Source organism: Camelus ferus, chromosome 21, assembly GCF_009834535.1.
Source record: "Camelus ferus isolate YT-003-E chromosome 21, BCGSAC_Cfer_1.0, whole genome shotgun sequence".
NCBI classification, from domain to species: domain Eukaryota; kingdom Metazoa; phylum Chordata; class Mammalia; order Artiodactyla; family Camelidae; genus Camelus; species Camelus ferus.
Window position 1 is genome coordinate 8,346,156 of NC_045716.1, and position 21,610 is coordinate 8,367,765.

Here is a 21,610-nt window from a genome sequence, read left to right on the forward strand (position 1 = left end):
TCCCAAGGGAAAAAATTCTGAAACAGTTATACGATAAAAGCAAGTCACTCATTCTTATGAAGCAAGGACTCCCCTTCACTAGCCGTTATGAACAGTACAGCTGTACATTCACAGCTATTTTCCAAATGGCAATTTAGTGTCCTCCATTCCAAAGCATCTTTGCTACTGTTAGCAGTCACAGAAGGTTCAAAAGAGAGCTGACAGGAAAGACATCAATGTGCTGAGACCTTCCTGTTTTTCAGATTTATACTCCTAAAAGTGTTTTCTGCAAGGATGGCAAAAACTTAGACAAAGCAGTGTTCCCCAAGCAGAAGACAAACCTGTGTACGCCCTGGCAGATAGTGTACCAGAGCATCCTGGAGTGGAGGGGGAGGGGAGGCTGGGGATTTTATCTGCTATAGAACAACCTGGAGTTTGTTATATAGAAAGAAGGAAACCTAATTTCTTTTTTCTTTTCTTTTTTTTTTTATTAAAGAAGGGCTAAGAAACAGATGGTAAGGGCAAAGCTCGAGATTTTCCTGGAGGCAGAAGATCCAAACACAGGGCCAGCAGGGAAGCCAAAGGATGCACCTACACTTTGACTCTAGGCAGCCAACAGGGCCCATTTCTATATTTTCCTTTGGAAAAGGTAGACTGGATAGTTGGGGACGGTCAAAACATTTTTGCAAAAGAGATCTGCTAAAAAAGAAAAAAAAAACCCAAATCACTTAATTTTTAAATGAATTAAAGACAGATTTCCATACAGTGTTAAAATGTAAGTGAAAAATATCTCACGACAGAAGAAATGCTTGTGCTACCTCATAGGAAAAAAGACAAGTAATGGGAAAATTCCATTTTCATAATGACATAAATAACATTAACTGTGGGTAATGGATAATTTTTATTGTTGTCTTTGCGCTTTCAAAACATTTCCAAGTTGTCTACAATGAATATATAATATATGTGTTTGAAGTTTAAAAAGTTCTTTAAAAAATAAAAAGCAATTCAGAATTTCAATTTCATTGGAAAGAATAAAATGCCAAAGTCACAGTTTTTTAAAAATCCACTCCTTTTGGTAGCTCATATTCTATGGGAAACCACAGTGGACCTTCCTCTGTGACCAAGGTACAATGTAACCCCTTAATAGTGCTGACCTGCCAGGAACCCTTTCCTAAGATATTCCTGAAAAGACAGCAAACGTATTTGTAGAGGCAAATTATACTCATCAAATCCTCCATCTATAGAACATCTACCCTCTCACAGAAGCATAATAAAAGCGGAAACTAAAATATAAAAAAACCTAGGGTGTCTAGAGCTGAATTTTTCAATCTTTGCTGAAGCAATCCAGATTCGAGCAGAGGCTAGACATTAGTCTTTCATTCTGATACATCTATGACCTCTTTTTGTGGAACCAATTTACATACTCAAACACGCAGCTTCAAAAAAAAAAAAATGGTTCAGAAACTTTTCCAATAAATTTCCTCCTTGCCAGGGACAAGCAGCAATACTCAGCACAGTTTCATCAGAACCTATTTCATAAGGCAGAGTGTTTAGGCAGGGAAGAGATTTTTCTCATTTCTTGATGAATCTCTTCAAAAGAGACTGTGGTAAGGCTGTTCCAATACCTACTCCTGAGCTAAGTGTCCTGTTTCTACTGAATGTGTACTTGCAGTTCTCTAAGGGACAGAGAGCTCCCTCAGCTCTTTACTTCCACTGCATTAATTTGGCACAAGTGAAAATGCTGCAGCTACCAGTTTTTCAGGTTACAGTCACACATGCTTAGAAGTGAGTTAAAATAACCTTCAGGTAGTCAGACAATGCTAGTGGAAAAGCACTCTGTTCAAAGTACTTAAAAAAAAAAAAGGCATCAGGTGGGTACTTCATTATTAATTAGAGATAAATGAATGATGGGTTATATTACTTAATACCAGAAATTGACATAAGCTCGGCTGAAACTTGACTGGTAACTTCCCATTACGATGACTGTCGCAACCCGAACCTCTCCTCGGAGACACATAGACACGTACCTAAGGGGGTGGGGGTGGACAGAGGAAGATCTGGGAGAAATTATGAGTGTCCGAGGGTCCATAAAAAGCAAAATAGCCTGGGGGCAAGCCTACTGGTTTTCTGCTGTAGCAAGAAGCTTCAGTTCAGTGTCAGCGAAGCAAGCAGCACAGTGGGGAGTGTGACTCCTGCTCTGCACTCACAGACATTTGGGAAAGCAAGCTCTGGGGCCAAAAATGCAGTATCATCCTCCAAAGTATGCACCCCGGGGGCGCCAACGTGTCCTCGGGAGTCCTCCAGTGCCCCCGAGTACTACGGTGAGGCACTGCTACTGAGATGGAGATTTTCTATGAAGAACCTCCCCACACTTACCAAGGGTTAAAGAGAGATGAAATTACTTGGCTGTCTTTTCCAAAGAACCAAAACTGTTTTTAGAACTGGCTGATTCAAGAAAAAGTTTGCCTTTACACTAACAGAAGATGGTTCCGTTTGGGGAAAGGTAGTAATCTTGTTTGGTTCATTTTGAAACACTGGCAAGCGCAGCCCACCCGAGAAAGACGTGAAGTTGGCCCCGTGAACCTCAGCCAATCCGGAGATACCCAACATTCCGTACGTCTGCACAAGTGGATGCACGAGTGCACAGAACAGGCAGACCGCTCCCCTTGCCTTTCAGACAAGACTACAGGAGACAACGCTCACTTAACCCTTAAAATTTCCACCACACTGTCTGAAACCTCCTCCATCTCACACAATAAACAACGTTTGAACAAAAAGCAGACAACAGCTTTCCTCGTTAATTCCCTCCCCTCTTGCATTGGAGATGAACAGCTGGGAAAGTCTGGTTAGTAACTTTTGGGAGGAGGATACTGCATTTTTCAGAGAGACAGACGCCAATATTACAGACATACACAGACAAAAAACTTACCTCCTCAAAGGTCATAGACCAACTACCGTTTTCAATCATAGGTACAAAGACAATTGAAAAAAAAAAAAGAATATCCAATGAAATTGCACACCTACTAATACAATTAGGAAATGTCAATAACAAAAAAACAGACACTTGTTAATGCTATTTTGCTATTTTCTTTTTCCTCAGAGTGTCATTTACTCTAAGTTCTCTCGAGGACTGCTAACATTGGGCGGCAGAAAGTATACTTGAGGCAGCCAGTGGGCAAGTCTCAACGCAGGAAGGCTGATACACTAAACTCCTCCCTCTCCATGCTGCTATTTGCAGCTTGCATGACTGATGAAAATGCTGTGTGTGGAACTTCTTGCAACTACGGTGTGAGTTGTTTATGCTGTTATTAAAGCTGGGTGGAAGGAACTTCCTTGTATGACAAAGTTGGAAACTTTGCAGAATAGTTCATCTTCCGGCAAAAGAATGAAATTGCTGGGCAGGGGAATGCAGAAGGAAAAATAGATCCCAGGTCTCCTTGGTGTCTGGGGGTTGGAGCTTGGGCGAAGCAGTAAAAGGAAAGGTGAACGTCATTTTTTCCAAGATGAGAAACTAGAGAAATGTGAACGGGTGATTAGAAGGAAATAAACTCAGCCTTAAAGGAAAAGATGATGGGAAAGGAAGCGGCTTCGGAAACTCCGGCTCAGTATTTTGGGTGTGCTGTCTGCTGCTATAATGAATTCTTGGCACATGCTTTTAAAGACATTTAAGGGTCAGGAGAAAAATGTTTTCCTAAAAGACCCAGTGCAATTTTATTAGCAACAACACACTCAACTCTCAAATCTTTTCTTTTGGATGCCTCTTCCAAAAGAGTTTATAGTCATCACATTCAAATTTCATCAAACAGTTTTTGACATTCAAAGACAAATGCCTAGAGATAAAACGTTTAAATGTCTACATTGTAAATGAAGGTTTGAGAAAGAGAATCTGGATATCTACAATCATTTTAGGTTCTTCTTTTACCCAACATACCCAGTTTTATCTTTCTGGTGGAAATTTAAACAATTTTAAATGTCAAACTAAAGAGAAAATCTTGTCAGTAATAACTAACTGGCAGTTGGCAAACCAGACTGCATTTCTTTTAGCATTTAAAAACAATCTCAGATTATATTCTGGCACAGGGGTCAGCAAACTTTTAATGTAAATGCCCAGACAGTAAATACTTTAGGCTTTGCACGCCATATGGTCTTTGTTGCAGCTACTCAACTCTGTCCCTGCCGTGCAAAAGCAGCCATAGATAATAAGTATGTGGCTGTTCCAATAAAACTTTATTTACAAAAACAGGCAGTGGGCCAGACTGGGACCAAAGGCCATACGGTTTGCAAATCCCTGTACTACTCTAGCAAACAAACTGAATTTTTAAAAAGCAAATGAGTTCCAGATGATGTAGAAACATGTAAGTATGACATAATTTTCTTGGTAATACTCCTTTAACAGGAAACAAAACTTAGCAAAAATTTTCTTAAAATTTTTGGAGAGCTAATTCTAAAGATCACCAATAAAGATTCTTAGAAATTCTTAACACGCGTAACATTTATACTTCCTCTGACAGTTAATTATAACTCAATCAGCAGACAAGCATCATCAGAAACCACCTGCCCCTTCTTAGCTAAGTTGCTCAGAATGCTTCAAGGCAGCTCAGAATTGCATCCTCCACCGTCTTACAAAGTGAGCTCATCGACTTATCCAGGTGCGAAGAGAAAGACTGGCAGCCTTCTGAAGTTTATCATTAAGTTGTCCCAGGCAGATAAAACCATCCTCTTGACTATCACTATTCATTAAAAGCACATGATTTCATAACACAAATATTTCCAAAAGCCAACAACATCTCTGTGATGTAGAAAATAACAAAGTGTAAAGTTATTTTCATCGGAAGAAAAACATTTTTCAAAGATGGATTTCATTTTCTTGACTTCTCTGAGTAAGGAAGGGCCTAACATAGTAAAAAAAAAAATTTTAAAAGGGAGGAGGTGGGGACCTTTTTTTTTTCTAGGTAAGATGTTTAGCGTGATTTAAACTTCCTCACTTACCAAGTTAAAAACAAAGTGTGGTCATTGTTCTAAATTATTTCATTAGATGTGTAAGGATGGCAAATGATACAAGCACAAATTAAGCTTTATTTAAAAGATCCTGTTTGTGTTGTTTGTACTATTTATAATTAAACAGCTTAATTTTAAATTCCATGTAGGGACAACTGCTCTATGAAAATTAGTATGGGCAAGAAAAATTTCCTGTGAACTTACAGGAATCATTTTCTTTCTGTTTGGATTTTTTGATTAAAAAAAAAATACTATGTGTAACCTCAAGAAAGAAGTTAAACATTCTAAATTTAATTATACTGAACACAGATAAGATTCTTCAATTAGAAATTATGTATTTATAATACTATCTGTCTCCCAAACCCCAGAGAGTTTAAGCATTCCTGATTCTTTCTAGGATTTGCCCATCTAGAATAGGTAATGACATAACCTTCATTATGCTTTGGGAGATTCACTGAATTTAATTAATTAGCTGTGCTTTTTTAAGGCTTAACTCACATTTGTATGAGTAGTTCTTTAATTAAATAAGAAAAGCGTATCATCTTCGAAAGACAGGTGAATGCTGTAGTCTCTAAAAAAGTGCCAACAATGGGATACATTGTCAGAAAGCTAACCTTCCCCAAACGAAAACAATCCATCTTCTTAAAAGAGAAAAAAATATTTTAATTTCTGAAGCTGGTAACTGCTTATTCGGGAATTGGCTACTAATTTTTAAAATGACTAAAATTTTAAAAATGACTGTGCATATCCATGAATGTTTGCTTTCTAGGGACCTGCAGGAAAATAAAAATACACATGGTGTTTTTCTACAGACAAAGCTTTATCCTGTGCTTCACTTCATTTGAAATCTGTAAGTACGTTTACAAACCAAAATACCAGAGTAGATAAATACCACTCGACAAACTTGGCCAGGTCAGACTTCAGAAGGACAAGAAAAGAGGCTTAAGCATAAATACTACATATTCTTCTTCTAATAAAGTTTCCTTTTGTGTCTCAGAACCTAGCCATGAGGATAAACAGAAAGAGTGCGGCAAGGGCTATGAGCAGTCATTACACAGTTCACTGAGTTTCAAATACAAGACCAGGCAGCACCAGCCGTGTGTATATACCCGACGTGCCTATTTATATATGTTTAAGTCTGTGTGCATGTGTATACACAGATGTATACACTACACACATACACACACATCTACGAAAATAAATGTACCACCCGCTTCTGTCAGCCTTTCCCTTATAAACACGAGCACACACAGGATCCCTAGTCACTGATTCGCTCCAATTCTGACAGGAAGGTCTCCCTCCCACACGTATGGCCTCTGCACAGGTATGAATGAGGTTGATAGAAAGAAGACGGCGGGCAGGTGTGCCAATCCTCTTGCAACATTTTGCTTGGATTTTTTTTTGTTTGAGATACAATTCACACACCATAAAATTCATCTTTTTAAAGTGTATAATCTGGTGGTTTCACTACATTCTCAAAGTTGTACAACCATCACCACTCTCAAATTCCAGAACATTTCCACTGTGCTTAGGGTTCTAAAATTTAAATGCACACCAACACTGTTTCATCAAGTGTTAGATACAGGTGAGTACAGTGACCTAACCTGAGAATGCAGACAGCTGCCTACGTCAGAAAAATGGACACAAAACACCTGGTTGGACAGACACAGCAAGAATGTGACTGCCGAGAGCGCTGTCTGCAATGTTGGACCTTTAATCCCACCTCTGGCTTCCCTGAAATGGCCCTTTTTGTACCCTACTATGCCCAAGAAAAATAGTATCAAGCTGAAAAATCAGAATATCTTATGGTATGACACCTCTCAGCCTTTTTTAAAAATTGACACAATCTTCCCAAGTCCCTTGCCATATGGCAAGCGAGGGGGTAAACACAGAATTTTAAGCAGTATGGATCCTAATGGTTGATTCAATGCCTTCAAAGATCTCCCCAAGTTCTTCTTGAGAATTTACATAACTAGGCTCACAGTCCAAGACCTATGAATGACAAAGTGCTTATTCCCACGGCAGAGATCTTATTCTTGACTGGATTACATTTGTAAGATGCCAGAAGGTATTTTTCTAAGACACTTTCCTAACTTTAATAAAGACAGTGATAATTAGCTTCTTAAACCAGATACTGAGTATCTGAAAGAACAAACCTATTCATGGTTGGATGCTGTGTTGTCAGCTGTCACCTTGAAAATGTAATTTTAATTTGAGGACTATAACTTTACCAAGTCCAGTACAAATTTCTAGACATTATTAAAAGTGTGTAGAAATAGTAGTGGATGACGTACTTACACACTATTACAATACAAAAGAAATCGTTATAGAGGGTATCTGATACGCACAAATAGGACATTCAAGCTTAAAAGTTAGTACCTGTTTTCAAAACAAAAAAAGGTTTATTCTACTTTGATCTCTCAGTAACAGCTGTATACATCAATAGTCTGTCTATAAATATGCATCATACTATTTATACATACGTATCTTCTTTGACACAAAAAGGATGTAAGAAACAGTAACAAGTTCAGTTCCAGGCTGATGTTAAGTTTACACAGTTTTCATCTTTCATTTCCCTCTCTTCTGTTTTAAAGTATCCTTCCCACATCTTGCTCATAGTGACAGCAGCAGTTAGAAAATTAGAATGATGCAAGCGGTAGGAGAGCTTCATTCTGGATCCTTAACAGTATTTTGTAATCACTACTTCAAGCCTTTCTCAGGCGGCATGTTATATAAGCTATGGTAAAATCGGTTTTATGGGGGGGGGGGGCAGGAGGTGGAAATTAGCTTTGAAATTTATCTACGAGCACCTTATAGGGTAATAGTTACCTGCCATTGCAGTATGTGGGATTTTATTATCAGCCAGTTTTATAAACAAGGGGAGAAACTTACTGATGTTAGATTATTGGGCAGCAATACTTGGGAGAAACAGGAGGAAGACGGGGAGAGCTAACCGGTGGGGCAGACACACGCAAGGCGAAGCTGTTCCTGTAATACGTGGGTAATTAGAGGCAGCAGGCCTAATAAGGCTAGTAACGACCATTCATCGAACACCAGCTCTGTGCTGGGTACCAAACATCCAGCATCCTCCATCCTCAGAGCAAGCTTTCAAGGAAGTGTGGATACTGTATGTTTTACAAATAAGGAAAAGGTTCAATAATAGTCCAACACGCTGAGCAATGGCATAAGGGGTTATTAAGGCTCCCAACCTGGATTCCAAATCCTGTCTCCTTTTTTAAAAATTCAGGTTTTGAACTCAGATCTGACTACAAAATCCATATACCCCTTCCACCAGTCCCCTCTGTGAACCTCCCAAACTAGTCAGTTCAGGGACAGAGACAAGTACTGTGTGACTGCAGCTGCCCACGGCCAGCTCTCTGACCAAGCAAGAGCAACTCTCGTTACAAAGGTGGAAGTCATCCCGCGGCGGGGGATTTAGTTAAGTCCCCACAGCACTTTTCCTGGCAGGACATTTCGGCATTGCCGGTGCTCAGTGTACAAATACAATATTCTCTTATCTTAATGTACTGATGTTGGGGGGAACCACCATGCAACTGTAGGAATCTGAAAAATTAAAACATATTGAAGAGAGACAATGATATTTCAGCCGGAAAAAAATAAGTCTGAAATTAGCATTTCCCCAACAGGGCTTCATGGGAACAGCGCGGCTAATTACCACTGAAGAGACCTTTGTGACTAGCCCAATTTTTAAAAAATACTAAAATTAACTAAGATAGTAAACTGAACCCATTTGGATTCTGGAACTGCACACTGTAGTGACACATCACTGTTACTCAGAAATTTGTGGGAAAAAATGTTGCAACAGACACCAGCACTGTGCTCGATACACCTTTGTGGTTTTTATTTTTCCTTTCAAGTGAGTTTGTATTTTTAACATTGGCTACACACAGAGGGAAGTCTGCAACCTTCTCGTGCCCGTCTCGGAACGGCTCGCCTTCTACGAGTCTTTGTGGATGTGAGCGTGCACGGCTAAACCAGTGCTCTGCCATTTTCCTCTTTCCTCATTTTTGAAAATAGTCGATAGCCACTTTCTCTCTTTCTTTTCCCCTTTCTCTCAGCTTCTTATGAAGATTCCCAGTACAAATGCAACAGGTGAAGTTACCTACAAATATACAAACTGAAAGAAAAGAAATATTATGGTTGGCGCCTCAGGAGTCTCCTGAGATGAGAACATACCTGGACACCGAGCACGGTCAGAGAGGGTCTACGTCAATCAAGAAGGAACAGAGGGAAGCGAACTTCCCACAGCTGCAGCTTTGGGGGAAAGAAGGCGCTTTGCTCTGACAGGTGCCCCGTGACTCCCATACCTTGTATCTGTCCATTGGGTCTTCCTGCTGCAGCTGGCTCTCTCGCATGGTCTGATATTCTTTCTCATATTTCTTTAATTTCTTGGTCGGTACCTGCAGGAGTGACAGGAAAAGCATGTTAGACGTTCCAGTGTGTTTCCCAATGAAGCTGAAGGAGTGAAAAACAACTAACAAACTGGCTTCCTTGCCAGGAAGCTCTCCCCTCCCTATACATTCTTTACTGAGAAGAGCTTTAACCCAGAGGCTCTGCTCCAGGAAGGAGGTAACGGGCAGATAATCCAGAAGATATTTCAGAAGATAATCTCAGAATATGCCAGGAAAACTCATCGAGGTTAAAAGGAATGCAACACCCTGTAAAACACCCTGATTGTTATCACCTTTTCGGTTCCATAAAGTTCTTCTATAAAACCTCAAGACCCCAGCCCCACAGTCTCTGAGGCATCAGGGTGCTGTGACTCCCCTATGCCTAAGCAATAAAGCGATTTTGATTTTCTGAAAACTCTGCCTCTTTCAATCCAGTTTTCAGGGTACGGAGGCCAGTTTTGTGGTAACAAAATCTCTGGCATTCTAGTGGAACACATCCAACTCAACGCGGGGGGAAAAATTTAGATTCTAGAGCAGAGTCTGCAAATTTTTTCTGTAAAGGTCCAGATAGCATCTGTTTTAGGCTTTGTGAGCCATATGGTCTAGGTCACAACAACTCCACCGTTGTTGTTGTACAAAAGCTGCTGTCGGTGACACAGTGAGTGAGTGTGGCCATGTTCCAACAAAACTTTATTTACCAAAATGAACTACAGTTTGTCCATCTCTGTTTTACAGCATTGCTCATTTATCATCACTTTTTCTTGTTAATATATTTAACAGTGCTATTAATTCGGTTAAACTGCCTCTCTTTAAGTAAAATTCACTCTTCTACCATGTTAAAAGTGAAAATTATTATTTCATAAAACTTTTAAAAATTGGACAACAAAAAAAATTTAATGGAGCCTGTGTACTAGAGAGAAAGCAAACTGTAAATTGGCAGGTAAACAAGTGTCTATTTCATAATGACTATCAGGAGAATTAAATCACATAAGTATCTAAAATAATGCCTGCTTCATGGAAATTTTTTAAACTGTGTTTTCAGAGAGCATTCAGTAAAATTAACCCATTGTAATCTATTATATGTTCCATGTAACAGGTTAAGTTTACTTTTAGGCTTTTCTTAGATGATCCAAGTTATATAATCTTTTTAAACATCAGAATCTTTCCTCAATGTTCAAGTCCTAAAGTACGTGACTTGAAATGAAGAAAAAGTACATCCGAGTTTTTAAATGATAACAAGGGCATTACTTTGCTAAATCCTTGGGGACTCAGTCAAGGAAAGGAACACGTGCTGATGTCCCTCAGTATCCACCACGGTACCCACAGCAAAGTAACTGGCCCACACGAGGCCATCAACAGATTGTTTCTTGTCAAGTTCAAAATATGGTATTTTGAAAACACGTACGTGTGTGTGAGAAAGAGACAGAGCAAGAGTGAAAGCACCAGAATGAATATAAAATTATCTTCTTGTTTCCTGGGATGAGGATAGTTTCAGTTCTCTTGAATCTGGCCAGAGAGCATGTTAAATAAAAAGCAAAGACATCAGGTGTTGTCCCCCCGCCACCCACTTATTCTAATCACTCTGTCCCCCCCACCCTCCCCCGCCAGGAGAACCCCGATGGACTGGAATGATCTGCTTCTCACAACTGGGCGGTTTCACACAGCTCACAGAGTGCAAATCATTCAACAACCACGTGAGGACAACATTCATCTGGCTCACGGAGGCATGCCTACCCGGTCAAGACAAGATGGAAGGACACTTTCCAGCGTGTAACTGAATTGCAAAACCAGTGCTGAATATTGCCAGGAGAAACAAATCCTTTATTACTCCATCTCCAGAGACCTTCAGCAGTACACTGGGACCAACGAGAGTGCAAGAGCGAGGGAAACACCACCTGCAGAGCCTGGCCCCAAGGTCATCGATAAACAAGAAGGGAAATACACATGATCATGTGCTGACAAAACAGCAACAACGATGTTGTTTTTCCTGACTCTGAGAGGGGCAATTTCCTCCAGTTTTCTCTTCTCTCTGTGCATTAATCATACACTCTGAAAGCCAAAACAGACTCTCCAGATGGAGTGGCCAGTCAGTAGCACTGAAGTGGCTCTGGAGCAGAGGAGAGATGGGAAGATGTCTCAGAGTTCCACACGTAGGCCTAGGAGGAGAGGGCCAGGCGAGAAGGGACAGGGAGCCCACGCCGGCAGCCACTTACCCACAAGATGAGGAGGAGGTCCAATATTTTAGTATTTTTTACAGCTGGATACTGGTACCAGTGGGTACCAGGCTAAAGGTCAGTCCTACGTGGAAGTATTTCTACATGGTTTTAAAATGGACCCATTCACCAATGACTGGATTATATAGTGCAAGCTTGTCCCTAGAGAATTTCTTCCAAAACTGTATTTTTTAAATTACAACTATTACTGAGGGTTTTTTTCTTTTTACATGTGAAAGAGTGTCCTTTTAAAAGTCAATCTTGTTACTTATGTTACGAGGTTCACTTCAAAGTGAAATTTTAAAAAATATATTAAACGCCCCTCATAAGCTAATCCTTTCCCATCTGGCTGAGATTCCAGGATGTTTGGCTTCATCTTGTTCAGGGAAACAGAGCAGGTTCCCAGAACAATATGTTGCTAGGAGACCTTCCAAGCTTATTTATCTTGTGCTGTGGGGTGATACTGAGCATCCACCTGTGATTGGCACAAAGTGAAAGAGGAAAAAAAGGCAGAGGAGGAAGGAGAGCTGATAGGAAACTCCTGTTATTTATGAGATAAAGAAAACAGACTGTTATGGCTTCCAAACTATATTTAAGGACAAGTCCATGTTATTTTAGGAAACGTAATATTTAACTTGACTTTTTCTTATCAAAGTAATTTAAAAACCTCTTCACTGTGTAGTTTTAATTTATAGAAACAACATTATTAGGAATTATTAAAATTTAAACAACCTATTATCTCAAAAGCAATAATTATTTTTCCCCTTAAGTAAATATAATGTAAGTGTACACTTGAAGAATGAGATTTAAAGCATACGGGAAGATGTGTGTAGGTTAGATACAAATACTATGCCATTTTATATAAGGGACTTGAGTACCCGTAGATTTTGGTATCTGCAGAGGGTCCTGGAACCAATTCCCTGTGGATACCAAGGGACAACTGTAATTACTAATTTGTTTTACCCTTTCTCAGTGTTAATGATGCTGGCCTCAGTTGGAGATACAGAAGGCCAGACTGAAAAAGGTACAGCAGTTCCCCCTTATCCAGAGGGGATGTTTCAAGACCCACAGCAGATGTCTGAAACTGCAGCTAGTACCAAACCCTGCATATATTTTTCTCTATAGACATACCTACAATAGAGTTTAATTTATAAACTAGGCACAGTAAGAGATTAACAACAGTAACTAACAATAACATAGAACAATTATAATGCACTGTAATAAACGGGTTCCTCGAACACGAACCCTGTCATATCCCAGGAGTCGATCTGATAACCGAGGCAGCTACTTGGTGACTCCCGGGCAGTTAGCGGACGCAGAGCGCATACACCAGACAAAGGGATGATCTGCATCCTGGGCAGACAGACTGCAGTGGGATGGTGGGAGATTTCAAAACCCTCCTCAGAATGGCTTGAAATTTAAAACTTAAGAATTGTTTATTTCTGGGGCTTTCCATTTAATATTTTTGAACTGCAGTTGACCGTGGATAACCGAAGGTAACTGAAACCTGGGAATGTGAAACCACCAGTAAGGGGGGGCTACCATGTGTTCACCTTTCTTTGTTTCTCACACTCTCTCTCCTTTTCATTTACAGTATCTATGTCCTATTTTTATATATGGTTCTGATACAATGAATATAAATGTGTATATAAATTTTGTTATAGATTAATTTTGATGAATTTGTATTAATTATCTCAGTAATCATACCCACCTGCATTATCTTTTTTCATGTTTCTAGTTTTATAATATTATTTTGAACACTCCTTATTAATATCTGAATTTCCTATGCATTAGTTATTTCTAATAAAATATACTTCTTTTACATATATGATTTGGTTGGGTTTCTTAATTATCAAATATGATCTTTATACATTTAACAAGTTCAGGTGCCTTAAAATGGAACAGATCTTAAATTTCTGGCAGTAATTAATGGAATAACAGAACTCTTAGGTGACAGATTTGGAATACACCTACTATATTAACTTAAGGAAAATGTATACATAGAAAAAGAGGGAAATGACGCAGCACATCAGACTATCTGTGTGGAGATTTTTCAACTTGGCCCATACTCTGCAATATACACGGTATGATCTTTGGCATATGCTGATATTATGAAGTAGTCTATCAATTTTGTGAAAAGTTAGGTTTGAATTTAACTAGAGAAAAGAATCTAGGAACCACTAGTGTTTCTCCAGGTGGGGGTACTGCTGGCCTTTTGGGTGGAATGCCCTTTGGTGAGTTAGACTCCATTTCCCGTCTCTGAGCCCCTAGCATCCCTGGCCCACCTGTCACTTCACCTGTCAGATGTTGGTTGTGGCAGTGAGGATGCACACACACCTTTCCAAACAGAAAGCGGAGGGCACTGGGGGATGGGAGGTGCGAAGGGTAGAAGCTTGGGGAGTGGGATTCCTACTGAAAACCACTGCACTAAAACCTGTCATTGAAGACAAAGGGAGGCCTGGACCAGCACGTGAGGTTTTCAGCATTGTGTTCATACGGGATGCTGCCTGCTTCCCTTTGCTGTTTTTGATCAGCAGTAATTGGCGCTAAGAAAAACACAAAATGCCTTCATGTCAAAGAATTTCCTCAAGTTTTAAAGCTTTAATTTAGAAAATTCTATATTTAAGCCACCCAGCAACTCTGTAAGGTAAGTATTATTTGGATTTCACAAATAAGAAAATGGAAGAGAGGTAACTTGCCCAAGATCATTAAGAGAGTCAGAAATGGGATCCAGGCAGTCTGTCTCCAGAGCCTGCCCTCTTCAACCACTTTGATCTACTGCCTGGGACCAGATGATCAAGGCAAAGCTCGGGAAGTTGACAGTGTAGATGTAATGCCAATTGTGTGCCTAATTACCTTACAGTTTCATAAGTGCAACAGCAGATATTCATAAAAGGTACAAGGGTGATCAAGAAGAAATTTACCAGGGTAGGGGGAGAGCACCTCAGGGGGATTTTCACTATGACTGGTTTATGCAAACTTCCAGCCCAATTAAAAAATACTGCATTTCTCTTGTGTTAAATTTTAACAAGGGGCCAGGAACTTGTAAGAGCTATTTTCTCAGGGTGTATCAATCTGCCTCTCTGTTTCAGAAATAAAAGATACAAAGATACTTATTGATAGATGCAAATGATGGCAAAGTAAATCACAATTTTTAAAAAGGCTGATAAGATCTGGTTAATATTTTCCTGATGGTCAGAGGTCTGACTGCCTAAAAAATTAACAGGCTAAAGGTTTAGCCATTATGTACTGCTCTCACTCACTTCAGATAGTTTCTTAGGATAAATGTGAATGATCCCATTTAACATATTAATCACTAGGCAGGGAGAAAACAGGTAAGAAGTACAGTAGCACGTTTCATGGTGATGGCGGGGAGGGGCAGACTGAGAGTTTCCAATTCAGGGTGATTTCTGCAAGGACCTGTCAAGATCTGGGCAGAAAGTGCATCAGTGGCAATCGAAATTCTAACAGTCAGTCTACAGTAGCCCAAAGGACCCGGGATGCAACAGACAGGAAGGAATCAAGAGGAGAAGACATGTAAGAGGGACCACGTCCCACAGGCTTCATTTAATCCTCTTCACAGCGTTTGGCAAAAGAAGCTACTTCTACTCTTTTTGAGTTTTTAGCTCTAGGAGGAGGGGGAATAAAGTCAATATTTTACCCCAGAGGACTAGAGGGGAGAAAACCTTCAGAGAACATGGGAGCCTCTAAACGATTACTAACTGTATTCTTTTTCTATGGAGATATAGTTGACATATGACATTATATCAGTTTCAGATGTATAACCTAATAATTTGATATTTGTATATATTGTGAAATAATCACCATAAGTCTAGTTAATATTCATCTCTATTATAAATTTTTCTGGTGATGAGAATTTTTAAGATCCCAGAAGAGAGTAGTAAGAGAGTATCTTATTAACTTTCAAATATGCAATACAGTATTATTAACCATAGTCACCATGCCATACATTACATCCCCATGACTTATTCACTTACAACTGGAGGATGGTACCTTTCGACCCCCTTCGCCCATTTCACCCCACTCCAGCCTCTGGCGATATTAACTGTATTCTAATACTTGAGGGACATAGTAGTTTAAGGAGGTGACGACAAGGAAAGTATTTCTCTCTTGCTGTAACTCTAACGTTAACTCCCAGGGCTTACAGACATCAAGCTGCCAGGCATTCTTTTCCTGAATTCACACAGTGGTCTACAGTGCTGCATTTTCTTACATTTCATCTGATGTGTTCAGTTTCCTCAGTTACTCAAGCCTCATGGCGCACACACCTGTGACAGGTTCCTGTACTCATTCCTGAGTAACTGTACGATGTGAGTCACTTCCCAACATTCATGGCTCACTCCTGAATGCAGTGTGCTCATCAAAGTATCTATGAAAGCTTCTGAAATACTGATTTCTGCTTCCTTTACCATGTTCTAATATGAGGTGTCTGGTCCCAATGCTGGAGCAACTTTAAGAGACTTGTATTTTATAGAAACTGCTTACCTGTTAATTTCTAATTCCTCCTCTCCAGGCCTATAAATCTAATCGTGTGCACTATTTTTATGGAACTCCTTGGCACTGCTGCTCTAGAGCTTTCCTATCAATAAATAATATCTGGAGGTAGAGTAATTTCGTTATTATCTGTGTGTTGACAACTCCTAAATTTATAGTTACCAGCCCAAGACTTCTATTGAGCTCAACCTACATATCCAACTATGAATTTCATATCATCTTTTGGATGTTTCACATTTGAGACATTTTAAACCTGGACACACGACCCACTCCCTACCCTGCAACTTGGCCTTCCATGGTTCATTCTTCTATCCAGATGCTCAAGCCAGAAACCCCAGAGTCAACTTTGACCTCTCCCCCATCAATGATCATGAAATCAGTCACTGAACTCCATAAGGTATGCCTCCAAGTATCTCTGTCTCTTCTTCTGAACCTCATTGGCACTGCCCTAGTTCAAGCCATAATCACCTCTCATCACTGCAGTCACCTCCAAGCTGGTCTTCCTGAGTCCGTGCTTGCTCTGTTCCCAAAGGCAGTCAACTTCTTTTCAGGATGCAAATCTGACGTCACTCCCCTTCCTAAATTTTTCAATTGCTTCTTGTTGTGCTTAGGATAGAGAGACAGACACCTGACACAGCTCTGCTAGTCCTATAGGGTCTGGTCTCTACCTACTCCCCCCCCTCACTTTCTCTGCCTGTATTTTACAGAAGTGCAGTTCACCCATCCCAAGGAGTACATAGAAGGGTCCAAAATATGGAGAAGGCAAAAGGCAGTTATTAGAATTTTCAGTTCTATTTATTTTTTTAACCTCATTTTTTAAAAAAAGTCTGTATTTGTATCTATTTGTTTATTCAAGTACATGTACGTAACTTGTTAAAACTGAACATACGTATCCTGGAGGGATCCTTTAAATTACTTTTACTGACAGAGATGCACCATCAAAAGAGCTCAGGGACGGCCACTCCCCACTCCAGCCACATCCAGTGATGTGTCACAGGAGCTGAGAGAAATCCACAAAGGGACTGGACTTCCCTCAGTTCCTGCGACACGTTACTAAACACTGCCCTGCTCTCAGGGTTTCAAGCCTGCTGCTGCTCCTGCTGGGATGGACCCAGCACGTTCACCTCAAGATTCCAACTAAAAAGGCTGGAGGTGTGGTTGGGCACCTCTATTTTTATAAAGCTCCTCAGGCAATGCAGATGCATTGTCCATCTGCAAACCCACTGAATGAAAACATCAAGTGCTGGAAAGGGGAGAGTGACACACAGGCCAGAGGAGCCCTGCTGCCCTGGCCTGAGAACACCACTGCCAGTTTCCAGGGGAAGAGCCACCTTGAGTTTCAAACAATCAATTCATAAACAAGCTTTAGGAGAGAATGAATCTGTTAAGATCAGGAAGAATCCCAGGAACAACTGATTACTTTTAATGTTCCAAGATATTTCAAGAATCTGTTATATAAACAGCTTGGCTATGAGGACAAAATCAAGTTTTAAATAAGGGGAAATCTATACTCTTCAAGAACAATTATTTAAGCAACAGCATTTCTCTTCAGTATTATATGTAGTAGGATCGTTTAGGGGTTAAAGAAAGAGGTTTACATTTGAAACCCTGCTCTGTCCAGTACTAGCTATGTAATTACAGAAGCAAATTATTTAAACTTCTTAATCAGAGCTTCAATTATTTAATTTTTAAAATGAGGGCATAATACAAATAATAACTATCATGATCACCTCCTTTTAGTGAGCACATAGTGCATGCCATGGCACGGGGCTAAGCACGTCACATGTTTTATATCACTTACGCCTTACAAAGTTGAGCTGGGTTTACTACGCCCATTCTATAAAAGGAGTGCACTGAGAAAGACCAAGTAACATACACAGGGACTGTAATAATGGCTGAGCCAGCAGGCCTTTTGGACACCAAAGGTAAAGCCTTAATTATGGTATGTTACCTGCCTGCCATCTCACTGCCTGTCATCGCTCCAGCACACAGAGCTCTGGAACCCAGGACCCTTGCTACGCCTTGTCAGTTGCCTGTTGCAACTAACTGAGCTGATCAACTGCAAGATGATGGAGATACTTTAACACCCGCCTGGGAGATAGTGAACCTAGGATATCTGCCATCTCACCTAGCACAAAGCAGGAGCTCGGCAAAAGAGGAACACCTTCACCCTGGACTTTCTGGGCAAGCTAGAAAAAGGGGATGTCAAACAGACCCTGCGGTGACTGAACCAGGAGTTTAACTCTGAAAGATGCCTGCTTTAAAATTCCATGAAGTCTCAAGAGAGGGCACTGAAATGATGTATCTTCCTCCTCTCCCCACCTTCTGAAAAAAAGCACTGAGGCATAAACCACCCAGGAAATTTACAGCTTAAAGCAAATTACCATAAGGTATTGGAATCAGTCAGTGCCTGGATGGAACATTTTTTGAGGACTATAGCTTCATCATAAATGCCCTTTTCTGTGTACTGTTTCTTGTATTTCTTCCTTTCTGTTCCCATTGCTTCACATGCTGATTTGTATAAAAAGTGCCGGGTTCTTTTTTTCATCCACATGCAACCACTGCAACTGGGTCACAGCCAGTCCTTCTATTGGTTTTTAAATCTGTTTCTCAGGTTCTTTGTACTTGAAGGAGAAAAAAAAAAAAAAGATATTTTGCCTGATTTTCTTTTAAGCAATACAAATTCTTACCTCATTGGTTAACTTCCATTTTAGGCTGAATTATGGAAATTCTATTATTTTTCTCTTTGTAAATATTAAGCAATAATACTGCTGACTAAAAAATGCATAACCTAAAAGTTATGTTTTGAGAGTTATGTTTTATTCAGTGGACTTTCTGAGGACTCGAGCCCGGGAGGCAGCCTCTCAGATGGCTCTAAGAGACTGTTCCCAAGAGGCAGGGGAGGAGCCAGGATATACATGAATTCTTGTAACAAAGACTAGGTAGTCGACACATCAAAAGATGACTGTTAATTAAAGGAAACCAGATATCCCAAGTTAAGGAATTTGGTGCTTTGCTATGTATGGGAAGGTGCAAAAGTCTGGGCTCACTAAAATCATTCCTTTGATAAACACCTAGCTATGTTCTTTCCCATCCTGAGTTTCCTCAAGGTGCACTGTTGAAGGTGACCGCAGTGGCTAATGACTTGATGGCCACAGCATCCTTTGTTTACTGATATGGCAGTCAATATTTGTCATTCACAGTATCTTAAGTTGGGCTACCATATTTGATGTTTTTATTTCTTTTGGTGGGAGGTGCTCAAAATCCACTGTAATAGCTCATGTAAAATTCCGCTTCTGAATGAGTTTTTGGTTAGAAATGCATCACTTAAAATGCATCACTTAAGAGTGTTCAGAAAACAACAGAATGACTATCCAGTGCTAAAAATTAAGGCTGGAGGACTGTATGTAATACACTAAATCTGGTTACACGTTGAATGGGATTGGTCTGATTCCGGAAAGTAGATTAACCAGATATAGTCCCCAAGCTGGGCCACAGAAAGCTGATACAGCCACGCAGTCAGAGTGAGCTAATTAAGCTTATTTAAAACTAGACAATGAGACAGAAGGAAAGCATGATGGGGGAGCTAAGTAGGACGCTGTTCTTTATTACCATCAAATGCCACGTTCATCAGAACAGCGCTGGACTTTGCACTGAGGAACACAGACTGAAGCAGGACTTTTATGTCGGTTGTCACTGGCAGGTCAAAAGTAAATACATATCTCTTGCTAAAATCACAGTAGGCAGAAGGCTGTAGATATTTATGCTGTAAGAAATCGAATTCAAGACTAATGTGTCAACCAGGAGCTGTGTTAAACAGTCTGAGTAACTCCGTCTTCGGAGAGATTCACCTTTACGATACCAGACTATGAAAAGGAAAGCGGTGAGAAAGAGAGGGAAATGGGGACCCTTTGCTGTATTCATCCACCTCTGAAGGGAGCAGGTCAAACTGGTCAGATGTCACCAGCAGCAGTAATCCACCGCACGATGACTGCACTGCCATTTTTATACATCAACTGTTTACCGCGGAAGAAAATCTCATCCCTACTTTGCATTTTTAAAAATCACCCATTTGCTCCCTCATTTGACAAATATGTATCGATTATCTACAGTTAGCAGGCATAGCCCTCCAGGGACACACGCACAGACGGTGTCCCCTTAAGGAGCTTGGTCTGGCGGGGAGGAAGTCTCTAAAGAAACAATCACACAGTTGAAATAAATCTTGAACTGACAAAGAAAGGTGAGCGCTCTTAGGGAGACGTAACGGTGGAGGGTCAGGGTGCACGTGGCTCTGATTTTGATCGCTTCTCCGAGGAATGACAAGCGGAGGCCAGAAGAGTAAGTCCACCAGTGAAGAGCAGGGAGGGAGGGCGTTCCCAGCAGAGGGGACGACGGGCACAGGGCGGGAAGAGGAAGACCAGCTACATCATTCGCCAGGACTGATACAGAACGAAAATCAAGACCCCGTGTTCAGAAAGTGAGAATCTCAAGGTGACAAGGAGGGCATTTAACCAAATGCAGCGGCTCCGGTCACACATCCACGAAGCGGGCTCTGGGAGCGAGGGGTGCCGCTGGGGGGACTGCAGGCCAGCTGGAGCCCAGCGAGGAGAGAAGTGGCTAGCTGAGGCTGGAGTGGCCTGAGAGGTCCAGGCGCCAGGGACCAACCCCACAGGCCAGCCTCCTATTATCTCCTTCACAGTTCCACAAACACTTACTAAAGAGCCATTGTGCAAGCTGGGCTGTTACGTGCGCACTCTTCTGGGGGCTAAGAGGGAGACAGAGAAGCTAGTCTTTGCTTTTAAGCAGCTTAGGAATAACTGCACAATTTAGGGTAGAACGTGGTGAGTCCCACGAGAGGATAAGCACCAGTTTGTGGGAGATTCAAGGCATAAAATTTACTCATTTGAGGCAGAATGTGTAAATACACAGACAGGAACACTTCAAACTGACTGAAAGTGCCATTCTTCTGCCCTGACAGCAATGACTTGACCACATCACTGTAGAAATAGCACACATACCAGCACTTCCCTATTCGCGAGGCACTGAATCCCATATGCTTTCCATGTAGTCATTTATTTCAGCCTCACATCTGTGAGGCAGGTACTATTATCATCCTCACTTTACAAAGGGGGAAATAGAGACCCCAGAAAGATTAAATAACTTGCCCAAGGTCACAGAGCTAGCAAGGTGGGGATTCTTTCCAGTCCAGGCAGTCCAGAACCAAAGTCCTTGCTTTCAACTACTGTATGATATGACCACTTACTAACATTGTTTAATTTTGCTTTGTTTTAAAAATCTATATGCTATACTTATGTACCCCCTCCCTTTTTCTCTCTGGTCTTCTGTTGTCACTCAAACTTTTTATGTACTCAGTTAGCTACATATCCTGCTTCAAACTGGCTAAGACATGCACAATGAGAAAAATAATTTTCCTAAAGACATTTCCGTCTTTATTCTCCAGAGCCAGAGCTGACAGAAACAGCAATGTGAAAT

General features: G+C 40.7%; 1 protein-coding gene across 6 annotated transcripts in view; it reads right to left on the reverse strand.

The window, feature by feature from the left end:
• Window positions 1-21,610, reverse strand: part of RABGAP1L (RAB GTPase activating protein 1 like) — a 563,059-nt gene that overhangs the window by 21,627 nt on the left and 519,822 nt on the right. For 4 of the 6 annotated variants that reach the window (XM_032463693.1, XM_032463696.1, XM_032463697.1 and 1 more), the window contains one exon: window positions 9,306-9,398. In XM_032463693.1, the coding sequence (XP_032319584.1) occupies window positions 9,306-9,398 (93 nt within the window). Of the gene's footprint in view, window positions 1-2,908; window positions 5,268-7,643; window positions 9,116-9,305; window positions 9,399-21,610 lie in introns of those variants that run through there. The other 2 variants (XM_032463694.1, XM_032463698.1) reach the window with 2 other exon arrangements.